General features: G+C 43.2%; 2 protein-coding genes and 1 long non-coding RNA gene across 3 annotated transcripts; 2 read left to right on the top strand and 1 right to left on the bottom strand.

Moving 5' to 3' along the window:
• Positions 1-1499: 1499 nt before the first annotated feature.
• LOC116679418 (myoD family inhibitor) lies at positions 1500-2034 on the top strand (the record flags this gene model as incomplete). Its single annotated transcript, XM_032509064.1, is given in 1 exon segment — positions 1500-2034. A coding segment is annotated over 1 exon segment (258 nt), but the record flags the coding sequence as incomplete, so codon positions are not given.
• Positions 2035-3309: 1275 nt separating this feature from the next.
• Positions 3310-4840, top strand: LOC116679419 (uncharacterized). Its single transcript, XR_004329498.1, has 2 exons — positions 3310-3375; positions 3463-4840. It is a non-coding gene; the product is annotated as an uncharacterized LOC116679419 (long non-coding RNA).
• Positions 4841-12191: 7351 nt separating this feature from the next.
• LOC116679420 (transcription factor E3) lies at positions 12192-14482 on the bottom strand (the record flags this gene model as incomplete). The annotated part of the gene is given in 3 exon segments (XM_032509065.1): positions 12192-13178; positions 13235-13614; positions 14335-14482. Coding segments are annotated over 2 exon segments (526 nt in total), but the record flags the coding sequence as incomplete, so codon positions are not given.
• Between the last annotated feature and the right edge of the window lie 1150 nt (positions 14483-15632).

Below are 15632 nucleotides of genomic sequence, written 5' to 3'. Positions count from 1 at the left end.
ACTGTCTCTGTAACGCTGACTCACAGCTGGGAGCACCGCAACTTCACATCGCCATTAGAAAGGAAGCATAAAGAAAGCTAAGCTAAGCTAAGCTAAGCTAAGCTAAGCTAAGCTAAGCTTGGTCTTCTTCTTTAGCGTCATATAACACATGTTCCACAGACTGTTGCGTTCACTGTCTCCTGTGTTCTGCTTGTCTCCGTCTCCACAGACTGTTGCGTTCACTGTCTCCACAGACTGTTGCGTTCACTGTCTCCTGTTATGTCTGTTCTGCTTGTGTCTATCTCCACAGACTGTTGTGTTCACTGTCTCCTGTCGTGTCTCTTCTGCTTGTCTCTGTCTCCACAGACTGTTGCATTCACTGTCTCCTGTCGTCTCTGCTTGTCTCCGTCTCCACCAACTGTTGCGTTCACTGTCTCCTGTGTGTTCTGCTTGTCTCTGTCTCCACAGACTGTTGCGTTCACTGTCTCCTGTCGCTTCTGCTTGTCTCTGTCTCCACAGACTGTTGCGTTCACTGTCTCCTGTCGTGTCTCTGCTGCTTGTCTCTGTCTCCACAGACTGTTGCGTTTACTGTCTCCTGTCGTTTCTGCTTGTCTCCGTCTCCACCAACTGTTGCGTTCACTGTCTCCTACGTGTGTTCTGCTTGTCACTGTCTCCACAGACTGTTGCGTTCACTGTCTCCTGTGTGTTCTACCTGTCTATGTCTCCACAGACTGTTGCGTTCACTGTCTCCTGTCGTTTCTGCTTGTCTCTGTCTCCACAGACTGTTGTGTTCACTGTCTCCTGTCGTGTCTCTTCTGCTTGTCTCGGTCTCCACAGACTGTTGCGTTCACTGTCTCCTGTCTCTTCTGCTTGTCTCTGTCTCCACAGACTGTTGCGTTCACTGTCTCGGTCGTGTCTCTTCTGCTTGTTCTCTGTCTCACAGACTGTTGCATTCACTGTCTCCTGTCGTCTCTCTGCTTGTCTCCGTCGCCACCAACTGTTGCGTTCCACTGTCTCCTGTGTGTTTGCTTGTCTCTGTCTCCACAGACTGTTGCGTTCACTGTCTCCTGTCGCTTCTGCTTGTCTCTGTCTCCACAGACTGTTGCGTTCACTGTCTCCTGTCGTGTCTCTGCTGCTTGTCTCTGTCTCCACAGACTGTTGCGTTCACTGTCTCCTGTCGTTTCTGCTTGTCTCTGTCTCCACCAACTGTTGCGTTCACTGTCTCCTGTCGTGTCTCTTCTGCTTGTCTCTGTCTCCACAGACTGTTGCGTTCACTGTCTCCTGTCGTTTCTTCTTGTCTCTGTCTCCACAGACTGTTGCGTTCACTGTCTCCTGTGTGTTCTGCTTGTCTCTGTCTCCACCAACTGTTGCGTTCACTGTCTCCTGTCGTGTCTCTTCTGCTTGTCCCTGTCTCCACAGACTGTTGCGTTCACTTTCTCCTGTGTGTTCTACCTGTCCCTGTCTCCACAGACTGTTGCGTTCACTGTCTCCTGTGTGTTCTACCTGTCTCTGTCTCCACAGACTGTTGCGTTCACTGTCTCCTGGCCTGTCTGTTCTGCGAGCTGCTGTCCATGTGTTCGGTCCTGGGGGAGTGCCTGGTCTGCGGGGTGGGGGGGTCCGGCTGCAGCTGCTGCTGCGTGGAGGCGGCGGGGGAGGCGGCCTGCACCGAGGAGGCCTGTCAGGCCCTGTTGGATTGTGGGATTCTGGAGGACTGCTGCGGCTCGTCAGACTGCCTGGAGGTCTGTCTGGAGTGCTGCTCCATCTGCTTCCCCTCCTAGACCGGCCAATCAGAGGCGGACTACAAGATGATGTCATGAGACTTTTTTCGCTGGAGACTACACTGTTTCATCCTGGAAATTGATCTCTTTGTTTTTCCATTTTCCAGATTTAATGATCAAAGGACACAAAGACCACTAAGGTCTATGTAAAGAGACTTCAGATCCAGTATTAGGGACCACTAAGGTCTATATAAAGAGACCTCAGATACAGTATTAGGGGACCACTAAGGTCTATATAAAGAGACTTCAGATACAGTATTAGGGGACCACTAAGGTCTATATAAAGAGACTTCAGATCCAGTATTAGGGACCACTAAGGTCTATATAAAAGAGACTTCAGATACAGTATTAGGGACCACTAAGGTCTATATAAAGAGACCTCAGATACAGTATTAGGGACCACTAAGGTCTAGCCTATATAAAGAGACTTCAGATCCAGTATTAGGGATCACTAAGGTCTATATAAAGAGACTTCAGATCCAGTATTAGGGGACCACTAAGGTCTATATAAAGAGACTTCAGATACAGTATTAGGGGACCACTAAGGTCTATATAAAGAGACTTCAGATACAGTATTAGGGGACCACTAAGGTCTATATAAAGAGACTTCAGATACAGTATTAGGGACCACTAAGGTCTATATAAAGAGACTTCAGATACAGTATTAGGGACCACTAAGGTCTATATAAAGAGACTTCAGATACAGTATTAGGGACCACTAAGGTCTATATAAAGAGACTTCAGATACAGTATTAGGGGGCCACTAAGGTCTATATAAAGAGACTTCAGATACAGTATTAGGGACCACTAAGGTCTATATAAAGAGACTTCAGATACAGTATTAGGGGACCACTAAGGTCTATATAAAGAGACTTCAGATACAGTATTAGGGGACCACTAAGGTCTATATAAAGAGACTTCAGATACAGTATTAGGGACCACTAAGGTCTATATAAAGAGACTTCAGATACAGTATTAGGGACCACTAAGGTCTATATAAAGAGACTTCAGATACAGTATTAGGGACCACTGATGCATTTTCACAGCGTTCAACGAGATTGTTGTCTGTAATATTTGTCTTCTTGTTCAGACATCTGTCCCTTTGTTGGACAGACCGATGGACCGGTGCCAACACTGGGAGCAGTGGTTTCCTGTTTGAGAGCTGACTTCCTGTCTGAGTTTTTTTAAACATATTTTAGAGGTCGATAAAAGAAAAAAGTGAATTAAGCTCATCAAAGTCAACACAATAACACAACCTGACAACGGATGGCGTGTTCTGCCAGGTATAAGGACTGTAGGGGTGTAGTCAAGACCACCTTTGTCGAGTCAAAGACAAGTAGACCAGGACTAGTCAAGACCAAGTCAAGACCGAGTCCAAAGAGGTTCAAGTCCAAGACAAGACCGAGTCCAAAGAGGTTCAAATTCGAGTCAAGACCGAATCCAAAGAGGTTTGAGTCCGAGTCAAGACCAAGTCCAAAGAGGTCAGAGTCCAGACCGAGTCCAAGACAAGACCGAGTCCAAAGAGGTTCGATTCCAGACCGAGTCCAAAGAGGTTTGAGTCAAAGTCAAGACCGAGTCCACAGAGGTCCGAGTCAAGACCGAGTCCAAAGAGGTCCGAGTCAAGACCGAGTCCAAAGAGGTTTAAATCAAAGTCAAGACCGAGTCCACAGAGGTTTGAGTCAAAGTCAAGACCGAGTCCACAGAGGTCCGAGTCAAGACCAAGTCCAAAGAGGTCCGAGTCTGAGACAAGACCGAGTCCAAAGAGGTTCGCGTCAAGACCGAGTCCAAAGAGGTTCGCGTCCAAGACAAGACCGAGTCCAAAGAGGTCCGAGTCCAGACCGAGTCCAAGGAGGTTTGAGTCCAAGACAAGACCGAGTCCAAAGAGGTTTGAGTCAAAGTCAAGACCGAGTCCACAGAGGTCCGAGTCAAGACCAAGTCCAAAGAGGTCTGAGTCCAGACCGAGTCCAAAGAGGTCAGAGTCCGAGTCAAGACCGAGTCCTGGATGTTTGTATAAGCAGATTTGATCATGGCAGAATTGGCGGACATCTTTGTTTGTTCCAGTGTGTGTGAATCAGTGAAAATGAACATGTGGTCCTCCACGTTTCCTTCTTCTAACCCGCCGGGGCGGGGTCGGACTATACCGTTAGCACTGTTAGCACCGTTAGCACCGTTAGCAGCAATAGCAGCACCTGTGAGTGTATCGTGTGACAGCAAAAACACGAACAGTACGGAGCGGGACGTCCTGTATGTCCCTCACCGGCTGCCGTATTTCAAGATGGAGCATGAACGTGGAGCGTCTGCCCCACTTCATGCTAATGCTAATGCTAATGTAACATTTCAAGCCAATAGGAATACTTGGAACTGACGGTGGTGGATGATATTTATGAAAAAGGACGAGTTTGTGAACGGGCAACACCGATTATGATAATAAACAACGACACACGTTACACGCCGGGGCTTTAACTCTCTATTGCATGAATGTTTTTTTTTAAACATGGTAAACATGTATTGATGTGTCTAAATAATGCAATTGGAAAAAAAAGTAGTTGGTAATCTGTGTGAAAGTGCCAAGAAATACATTTTTTCCTTTAAAAACATGCTTTTATTGGGAAAAATACCAAACAATTTCAGCTTATATGCCACATGGCAACAAATTAATTTGAGCCTTTTACAGAAAAAAAATAGCATTTTAACTAGTTTAAGTGATGAAAATTAAAAGTTTACTTACCCCAGATAACAGTTAAATTTGTCTTTTTCCAAAGAATTGCTGGAGGGGGGGGGGGGGGGGGGGGTTCCTGGTTATGTGAAGTCATCAAAGTAATTACACTTCAAAATCTCGCTTCAACACTTTCACTTCAAAAGACCTATTTACACAATTAAACAGAAAACAATGCATTTTACATGGTTTATTGTGGAATAAAACACAGAAAACACACCACGCATTAGAGGGTTAATGGCGTCAACGTTTGTAGTTTTATTATAAAGCGTTATAAAGTTTAACGTGTCTATGAAATGAAAGCAGACAGAGAGGATGATGGGGGTTGTTGTTTCTCTGCAGCAGAAATAAAGTGAACGTTCAGACTCTGCTGATGTTTCTGTGTCTGTGATGGACAGCTCGGGGGGGGGGGGGGGGGGGGTGGCGGGGGGGACAGGAAGTGGGTCCTGCAGGGACGGGAAGCGTGTGTTTGTTTGAAGCGGCGTGCCACGACGTCCAAACAGGAAACAGGAAGTCACTGAAATGACAACGCCACGTCACCTCTGACCCCCCCCCCCCCACACTACCCCCCCCCCCGACCGACATCAAAGACAAACACGCCGTTGGTTCCTGTCGAAACTCAAATCTTTAAAAAAAACTTTTGTCAAACCGGAGGAAAACATGACGGCGGATGAATCCACAGTTGGTGCCTGATTGTGTATGTGTACATATATATATATATATATATATATATATATATATATATATGTATGTGTATGTATATATGTGTATATATATGTAGCCTATATATGTGTGTCTGTGTGTGTGTGTGTGTGTGTATATATGTGTATATATGTGTATATATGTGTATATATATATGTATATATATGTGTATATATATGTGTATATATGTGTATATATGTGTATATATATGTATATATATGTGTATATATATGTGTATATATATGTATATATATGTGTGTATATATGTGTATATATATGTGTATATATATGTATATATATGTGTGTATATATGTGTATATATATGTAATGTAGATCAGTTATAGAATAGCATTAAGACCATAGAAATACAATGGATAGAAAGGCCATTTCCATTCAAATTAACTCTTCCTCCTCCTCTTCTTCCTCCTCCTCTTCCTCTGAGACATCTCTCTAGTTTTATCTCCAGAGTGAGACGTCTCTCTAGTTTTATCTCCAGAGTGAGACATCTCTCTAGTTTTATCTCCAGAGTGAGACATCTCTCTAGTTTTATCTCCAGAGTGAGACATCTCTCTAGTTTTAGCTCCAGAGTGAGACATCTCACTAGTTTCGTCTCCAGAGTGAGACATCTCTCTAGTTTTATCTCCAGAGTGAGACATCTCACTAGTTTCGTCTCCAGAGTGAGACATCTCTCTAGTTTTAGCTCCAGAGTGAGACATCTCTCTAGTTTTATCTCCAGAGTGAGACCTCACCCTTCTATCCTATCTTTGTTGGGAGCTATAATAATCAGAATATATGATTCATGACAGACTGAAAACGCTAAAATTAAAGTGTTTCAGGATCAGAGAGACGGTCTCCACTGCCCCCTGCAGGACGGCAACGCAACCACAGCACCACCTGCAGAGGAAGGAGGACTGTGGTGCTCATTAGTTTACCCCCCCCACGATTAAGTTGACTAAAAAAAGCATCTTTTGTAAATTGATCTTAACGCCTTAATTAAAAAGAAGGAAAAATCCAACCTTTAAGGACACAGATTTTCATTGTGAATGAATAATGTTTCATAAATAAATAAATGTTCTTCCTTAAAATACAGGGGCATAAGTATACACCCCCCTATGTTAAAATACAGGGGCATAAGTATACACCCCCCTATGTTAAAATACAGGGGCATAAGTATACACCCCCCTATGTTAAAATACAGGGGCATAAGTATACACCCCCCTATGTTAAAATACAGGGGCATAAGTATACACCCCCTATGTTAAAATACAGGGGCATAAGTATACACCCCCCTATGTTAAAATACAGGGGCATAAGTATACACCCCCTATGTTAAAATACAGGGGCATAAGTATACACCCCCTATGTTAAAATACAGGGGCATAAGTATACACCCCCTATGTTAAAATACAGGGGCATAAGTATACACCCCCTATGTTAAAATACAGGGGGCATAAGTATACACCCCCCTATGTTAAAATACAGGGGGCAAAAGTATACACCCCCCTATGTTAAAATACAGGGGCATAAGTATACACCCCCCTATGTTAAAATACAGGGGCATAAGTATACACCCCCTTATGTTAAAATACAGGGGGCATAAGTATACACCCCCTATGTTAAAATACAGGGGTATAAGTATACACCCCCTATGTTAAAATACAGGGGTATAAGTATACACCCCCCTATGTTAAAATACAGGGGGCATAAGTATACACCCCCCTATGTTAAAATACAGGGGGCATAAGTATACACCCCCCTATGTTAAAATACAGGGGGCAAAAGTATACACCCCCCTATGTTAAAATACAGGGGCATAAGTATACACCCCCCTATGTTAAAATACAGGGGCATAAGTATACACCCCCCTATGTTAAAATACAGGGGCATAAGTATACACCCCCTATGTTAAAATACAGGGGCATAAGTATACACCCCCTATGTTAAAATACAGGGGCATAAGTATACACCCCCCTATGTTAAAATACAGGGGCATAAGTATACACCCCCTATGTTAAAATACAGGGGACATAAGTATACACCCCCTATGTTAAAATACAGGGGGCATAAGTATACACCCCCTATGTTAAAATACAGGGGGCATAAGTATACACCCCCCTATGTTAAAATACAGGGGCAAAAGTATACACCCCCCTATGTTAAAATACAGGGGCATAAGTATACACCCCCCTATGTTAAAATACAGGGGCATAAGTATACACCCCCTTATGTTAAAATACAGGGGGCATAAGTATACACCCCCTATGTTAAAATACAGGGGTATAAGTATACACCCCCTATGTTAAATACAGGGGTATAAGTATACACCCCCCTATGTTAAAATACAGGGGGCATAAGTATACACCCCCCTATGTTAAAATACAGGGGGCATAAGTATACACCCCCCTATGTTAAAATACAGGGGGCAAAAGTATACACCCCCCTATGTTAAAATACAGGGGCATAAGTATACACCCCCCTATGTTAAAATACAGGGGCATAAGTATACACCCCCCTATGTTAAAATACAGGGCATAAGTATACACCCCCTATGTTAAAATACAGGGGCATAAGTATACACCCCCCTATGTTAAAATACAGGGGCATAAGTATACACCCCCTATGTTAAAATACAGGGGCATAAGTATACACCCCCCTATGTTAAAATACAGGGGCATAAGTATACACCCCCTATGTTAAAATACAGGGGCATAGTATACACCCCCTATGTTAAAATACAGGGGCATAAGTATACACCCCTATGTTAAAATACAGGGGCATAAGTATACACCCCCCTATGTTAAAATACAGGGGCATAAGTATACACCCCCTATGTTAAAATACAGGGGACATAAGTATACACCCCCTATGTTAAATACAGGGGGCATAAGTATACACCCCCTATGTTAAAATACAGGGGCATAAGTATACACCCCCCTATGTTAAATACAGGGGGCAAAAGTATACACCCCCCTATGTTAAAATACAGGGGCATAAGTATACACCCCCCTATGTTAAAATACAGGGGCATAAGTATACACCCCCTTATGTTAAAATACAGGGGCATAAGTATACACCCCCTATGTTAAAATACAGGGGTATAAGTATACACCCCCTATGTTAAAATACAGGGGTATAAGTATACACCCCCCTATGTTAAAATACAGGGGGCATAAGTATACACCCCCTATGTTAAAATACAGGGGGCAAAAGTATACACCCCCCTATGTTAAAATACAGGGGCATAAGTATACACCCCCCTATGTTAAAATACAGGGGCATAAGTATACACCCCCCTATGTTAAAATACAGGGGGCATAAGCCTCTATAGGAATTTAACATAGCATAATATATACGTAGTAATTAATTACTTTTTGAATGATTGTGCTGAGACGTACATGACCTTATTTATCTGTCATTTAAAAAAAAGTTTATTTAAAAAAAGTGAAATGTTAAATCACAAAATATAAAATAGTTTTATTTTAAAAACAATTTTAAAAATGTGTTTTACTTTTAAATTTTGAATTTTTCTAGAGAAATATTTTTTTTAAAATAAAAACTGAAATAAAATATTTTTTTCAATTATTTTTCATGTTATGTTTTTGAATCATCCCGATACTTTTTTTTTTTTTTTTAATTTTTGTTATTTAAATTACTTGTAATCATTTTGGAAGATTGTGCTGAGAAGAACATAACCTTATTTATCATAATATCTCTCATTTTAATGATATATACCGTATGTATGCATGAATGTATGTATACATATATATATATATTTTTATCTTAATGTTTTACATGTTCAAATACACTACTACTAATAATAACTTTGTTAATGTTGTTTGTTAGGAAACAAAAAAAAAACACAAGAACTATTTTTCTACAATGACTTTATTTCTATTTATAAAAAGTTAGAATCTATAAAAACAAAACGTGACGCTGAATAAAACACGTGGAGATATTGTTCAGACTACATGCTCCACAGAAACAATTCACATAAATGTCATAAATCCGAACAACGACAATAAAAAGACAAACAAAAATCCCTTTATGGAAGAATCTGATATAACCATGGATGTATGGAAGTAACTGGTAACCGTGACAACCTGCTTTGTATTTGATTTTTTTTTTTTTTTATATATATTTAGCTATAAGTCACTGTTATAGTCTCGCAACCCCGGACCCGGGTCTGGCTAGTCCACACGGCATTCTGGAATTGGGAGGAAAACCTGCTCTGGTTTATCGGCATTTCTTTAAACCAATCACAATCGTCGTGGGCGGGGCTAAGCGCCGGACGGAGCCACGGTGCCGCTGCTACATAGTCTCAGGAAGGAAGTAGTTTTAGTCGTCAACAGAGACTCTGATTGGACAGATAGTCTAGCTAGCTGTCTGGATTTACCCTGCAGAGACCTGAGGACCAGGTAACCATAGTCCTCAGATTGGACAGATAGTCTAGCTAGCTGTCTGGATTTACCCTGCAGAGACCTGAGGACCAGGTAACCAGAGTCCTCAGATTGGACAGATAGTCTAGCTAGCGGTCTGGATTTACCCTGCAGAGATCTGAGGACCAGGGAACCATAGTCCTCAGATTGGACAGATAGTCTAGCTAGAGGTCTGGATTTACCCTGCAGAGATCTGAGGACCAGGTAACCATAGTCCTCAGAAATCAGCCGCAGGTTAGAGCGCCGACACGGAGACAGAGGACGGGGACGGACATCGGTGAAATGAGGGACATCTAATGTTAGAAGTAGAAGATCGGATAAAGACTCGCTGCTTATAACCGGATCGGTCGTATTTTGGAGTAAAACACGGCCAATCGGAAGGTTGGGGGTTCGATCCCCGGCCCCGCCGTCCCATGTCAAAGTGTCCTCGGGCAAGACGCTAAACAGCGCCGTATAAGAACCGTCCATTCAGTTCATGGCGCTTTCTCTGACGCTTTTGTAACCTTTTTCCGACGTTTTCGGCACTTCTTTTCCCACTTTGAGTTAATTCCTGAACTAGTGCCCAACCTGGATGGATTCACGTGTCCGTCTATAATACGCACGCGTTGATTATTCACAGAAATCATTCCTACCACAGGCAATAAGACTCTTCCACACGTCACCCCTGGGTGCTGGATGAGACTCTGAGACACCCCAACATTGCAATGAGGGCAACCGGCACGATTGGTTCATTTACATTTTAACATACTTAAACAGTTGCACATTTTGTTTTTACCCATCTTGTATATATTTAAACATTTGTTCTTATATTTTGTTTTTAGTATTATTATTATTTCATATTGTATGTATGTATATTTTGTGTGCTGCTGTAACACTGTAATTTCCCATTTTTTGGGATCATCATCTATCTATCTATCTATCTATCTATCTAACTATCTATCTATCTATCTATCTATCTATCACCTATCTATCTATCATCTATCTATCTATCTATCTATCTATCTATCATCTATCTATCCATCTATCCATCTATCTATCCATCCATCTATCTATCTATCTATATCTATCCATCTATCTATCTATCTATCTATCCACCTATCTATCTATCCATCCATCCATCCATCATCTATCTATCTATCTATCTATCTACTATCTATCTATCTATCTATCTATCTATCTATCCATCTATCTATCCATCTATCTATCCATCTATCTATCTATCTATCTATCTATCTATCTATCCATCTATCTATCTATCCATCTATCTATCCCTCTATCTATCTATCTATCTATCTATCCATCTATCTATCCATCTATCTATCTATCCATCTATCTATCCATCTATCTATCTATCTATCTATCTATCTATCTATCTATCTATCCATCTATCTATCCACCTATCTATCTATCCATCCATCTATCTATCTATCTATCTATCCATCTATCTATCTATCTATCTATCTATCTATCTATCTATCCATCCATCTATCTATCTATCTATCTATCTATCCATCTATCTATCTATCTATCTATCTATCTATCTATCTATCTATCCATCCATCTATCTATCTATCTATCTATCTATCCATCTATCTATCTATCCATCTATCTATCTATCTATCTATCTATCTATCATCTATCTATCTATCTATCTAAATGTTCACAATGCTTTTCAGGCTGTATGACTTTTGAATCTCTCTTTGAAGGAGAAGACGAGTCTTAAGTCTTTGTATTTTTCCTCCAAGGACAAATGCAACAGAGTCTAACAGTGTTGTCTGTCCTTCAGGGACAGATTCAGACGTCCTACACCCTGAAAAGCATCGTGAACAATTACATGAGTAATCGACACGTGCATATTATAGACGGACACATGAAATCATGATTAAATGTAATTTTCCCATTACAGCATACAACCAAATACTGGCCTGGGAATATTTTGCATTAAAAATATTATATTTTATATTAAAGCTGGAGTCTGCAGTTTGGTTTACGTCTGCTACTCGTGCCAAAAAACAATGGTTTAAAAGATGAACTCACATGATTAACAAGAAGCTCATACATCAGTAATAAAAAGATATAAAGCTCAATAACGAGCCCGATCAGATTCTTCCTCCCAAATATCTCCAGCACACAGTGATTATTAGAGCCCGACCGATACCAGTATTTGGATATTTAAAAATCTAAAGTGCCGATATATCGGCCGATGTATATAAGAAAAAAATCCAGGAACGGGTTACTAAACATGAACAGATTTCCCTAATGTTAATTATTTGTAGTTTTTTATGAGTTCTCACTAAAATAATATGATAATTTGTTTTATTGTCACAACAGAACATCAAAATATATTAAAGTTCTGATAAATAAAATGTAGAAAAATACAAACTTAAACAAAAACACATTATCAAAAAAAACAACAGGGACGTTTTAGAGCGTCCTCTGGTGGACAGACTATGCAACGCCATCACTAACAGGGACGTTGTAGAGCGTCCTCTGGTGGACAGACTATGCAACACCATCACTAACAGGGACGTTGTAGAGCGTCCTCTGGTGGACAGACTATGCAACACCATCACTAACAGGGACGTTGTAGAGCGTCCTCTGGTGGACAGACTATGCAACACCATCACCAACAGGGACGTTGTAGAGCGTCCTCTGGTGGACAGACTATGCAACGCCATCACTAACAGGGACGTTGTAGAGCGTCCTCTGGTGGACAGACTATGCAACGAATGAATTTTTAAAAAATGTGTCTGTTTTTTAAATTTTTTTTATCGGCCATTATAAATGCCGAAAGCGATAGTTTGGAAAACATCTAATATCGGCCGATATATCGGTCGGGCTCTGGTGATTATAGATTTACGTGTTTATGTACAGATTCATATTTACAGTCACTGTGGATTCATCTCTAAAATACCTGCAGCGAGTCTCAGGTGAGTTCACACCTGGGGAAAGACTCAGACTCTGCTGCCGTCAGACCAGATTTCTACTCCGAGGATGGAGGAGGGATCTCTGAGGAGCTATGAGTGAGGATGAAGGAGGGGTCTCTGAGGAGCTATGAGAGAGGATGGAGGAGGGGTCTCTGAGGAGCTATGAGCGAGGATGGAGGAGGGATCTCTGAGGAGCTATGAGAGAGGATGGAGGAGGGATCTCTGAGGAGCTATGAGCGAGGATGGAGGAGGGATCTCTGAGGAGCTATGAGCGAGGATGGAGGAGGGATCTCTGAGGAGCTATGAGAGAGGATACAGAGAGCATCCTTCCTGGAAGACGTCGCTAACTCCACCCAAACAGCTGACAAATTCATGTGATGCTTCAGAGGAAAGGACGTCTCATCCCTCTAAAAACACATTTCCTCGTCCCCCCCCCCCGCATGATTTCCCCCCGTGTCTCCTCGGTGGGACGGACTGAGACGCGAGGAAGGGAATCAAAGGGGGGAAACGTGGATGCAATTCAAAGGGAAGTAAGATTTAGCCACAGTTGTTCGCTGTGACATCACCTATGTGTGTTGTTTGTTTGGATGATGTCACAAGGGGGCGTTATGCTTCTGACCAATAGGAAGCCTGGCGTGTGAAGCCAGGCGTGTGAAGCCTGGCGTGTGAAGCCTAGCGTGTGAAGCCTAGCGTGTACGTCAAAGGTCCTCTTCCATGCTGAAGCTGCTTCTACGGCTGCTGGTCTTCGAGGCTCCACAGGACAGCAGGGGGTCGGACATGGCCCCCCCTCCCCCTTCCTCCATCAGTATGTCCGCCAGGCCGCGGAGCTCCGTCAGCCCCACGTCCGACATCAGGTCCGGGGAGAAGACGGGGGAAGCCGCCCGAGGCTCGTCCAGATCAACGAAGCTCAGGGCGTCCAGACCCAGGGACGGGGTCGCCAGCGAGGGGGCGGAGCGGGGGGAGGGGGAGGAGAAGAGGTGAGGCAGGGAGGGGGAGAGCATCGCCTGGGGGTCCAGAGAGGAGGAGGAGGACGACGAAGAGTCGAGGCTGTGGAGGCGAGTCTGAAGCTCCAACTCCTACAACGAAGAAACACAGACAGGAAGTCAGAACAGAAGAGTGACAACAACGGCCTTAAAGCTGCATTCTCTCTAACGTCCAGCAGGGGGAGACTCCTTAAAGCTGCATTCTCTCTAACGTCCAGCAGGGGGAGACTCCTTAAAGCTGCATTCTCTCTAACGTCCAGCAGGGGAGACTCCTTAAAGCTGCATTCTCTCTAACGTCCAGCAGGGGAGACTCCTTAAGCTGCATTCTCTCTAACGTCCAGCAGGGGGAGACTCCTTAAAGCTGCAGTCTCTCTAACGTCCAGCAGGGGAGACTCCTTAAAGCTGCATTCTCTCTAACGTCCAGCAGGGGGAGACTCCTTAAAGCTGCATTCTCTCTAACGTCCAGCAGGGGGAGACTCCTTAAAGCTGCATTCTCTCTAACGTCCAGCAAGGGGAGACTCCTTAAAGCTGCATTAATCTAACTCAAACATTAGGTATAATTTCCTATAAATGAGGTTTATTGACCATAAATTCCCCAAAATACTGTGAAACTAATGTTAATAACTTTCAAACGTCAAAAAAGTTGAATAAAGTAAAAAAAAATGTTGATAAAAAGCATCAACAAAAGTGTTTAATTTTGACGAGAAGACAACACGAGGGTTAAAGCAACACCATGTAACTTTCCCTCTTGGGTCCCCCTACAGATTGTCTCTGGAACTACACCCCCCCAACCCCCCCCCCCCCACCCCCCACCTGTATGCGGAGCAACAGGGTCTGGTTGGTGTTCTCCAGCCTCCTCTGTCTCTCCTCCATCTCTCGGGCTCGCTGTTGTTCCTTCTGCAGTTTGCGGATGTAGTCCACCGACGCCTTCAGGATGGTTCCTTTGTTCCACCTCGATTCCCTGATCAACCAATCACAGGCCTCGCCTCGTTAAGACACACACACAGCACTACCCAACATAACGAGGGGCATTTATTACAGTTTGAAAGGTTTAAATGTAGATTTGTGTTTAACTAGTGGAATCATAAATGCATCAAGTGATCTATTTGTGTCCAATGTTTGACTTCATGTTGGACTGTCTCTAGTCTCCCATCCTCAGACCCTCCTCCACAGCGATGCGGAGGAGGGTCTGCTAGTCCACACAGCTTTCTAGGGGTCTTTCGGTTTATTGGCATTTCTTTCAACCAACCAATCACAATCAGTGTGGGCGGGGCTAAGCGCCGGACGGAGCCACGGTGCCGCTGCTAAATAGTCTCAGGAAGGAAGTGGTTTTTGTGTGGAACAGGAAGTTCAGAAGTAGTTTAGTCGTCAACAGAGACTCTGATTGGACAGATAGTCTAGCTAGCGGTCTGGTATGTACCCTGCAAGATCTGAGGACCAGGTAACCATAGTCTCAGATTGGACAGATAGTCTTCTAGCTATCGGTCTGGGATTTACCCTGCAGAGACCTGAGGACCAGTAACCATAGGTCCTCAGATGACGGATAGTCTAGCTAGCTGTCTGGATTTACCCTGCAGGACCTGAGGACCAGGTAACCATAGTCCTCAGTGGACAGATAGTCTAGCTAGCTGTCGGGATTTACCCTGCAGAGACCTGAGGACCAGGTAACCATAGTCCTCAGATTGGACAGATAGTCTAGCTAGCGGTCTGATTTACCCTGCAGAGACCTGAGGACCAGGTCACCATAGTCCTCAGATTGGACAGATAGTCTAGCTAGCGGTCTGGATTTACCCTGCAGAGACCTGAGGCCAGGTAACCATTGTCCTCAGAAATCAGCGCAGGTTAGAGCGCCGACACAGAGACAGAGGACGGGGACGGACATCCGAAAAGGCAACGAAAGGCGGAAAAAAGGCGACAAAGAGACTAAAAAAAGTTACGGTTCAGTTACGCGTTCAATGAAACGTTGTGTATACGAACTAGACACAAACCAACCAGCTGGCAGCGTTAGAGATGCACGGCAATAGAAAAGAAGGAGAAACTCCTAAACCTGATCAAAGACTCGGACATCAACAGGTCTCTGGATACGAGTCGACCTTTTCTAGAAGCTGGTT

Source organism: Etheostoma spectabile, unplaced genomic scaffold, assembly GCF_008692095.1.
Source record: "Etheostoma spectabile isolate EspeVRDwgs_2016 unplaced genomic scaffold, UIUC_Espe_1.0 scaffold00012297, whole genome shotgun sequence".
Classification (NCBI taxonomy): domain Eukaryota; kingdom Metazoa; phylum Chordata; class Actinopteri; order Perciformes; family Percidae; genus Etheostoma; species Etheostoma spectabile.
This window is presented reverse-complemented; position numbering and strand designations above follow the sequence as displayed.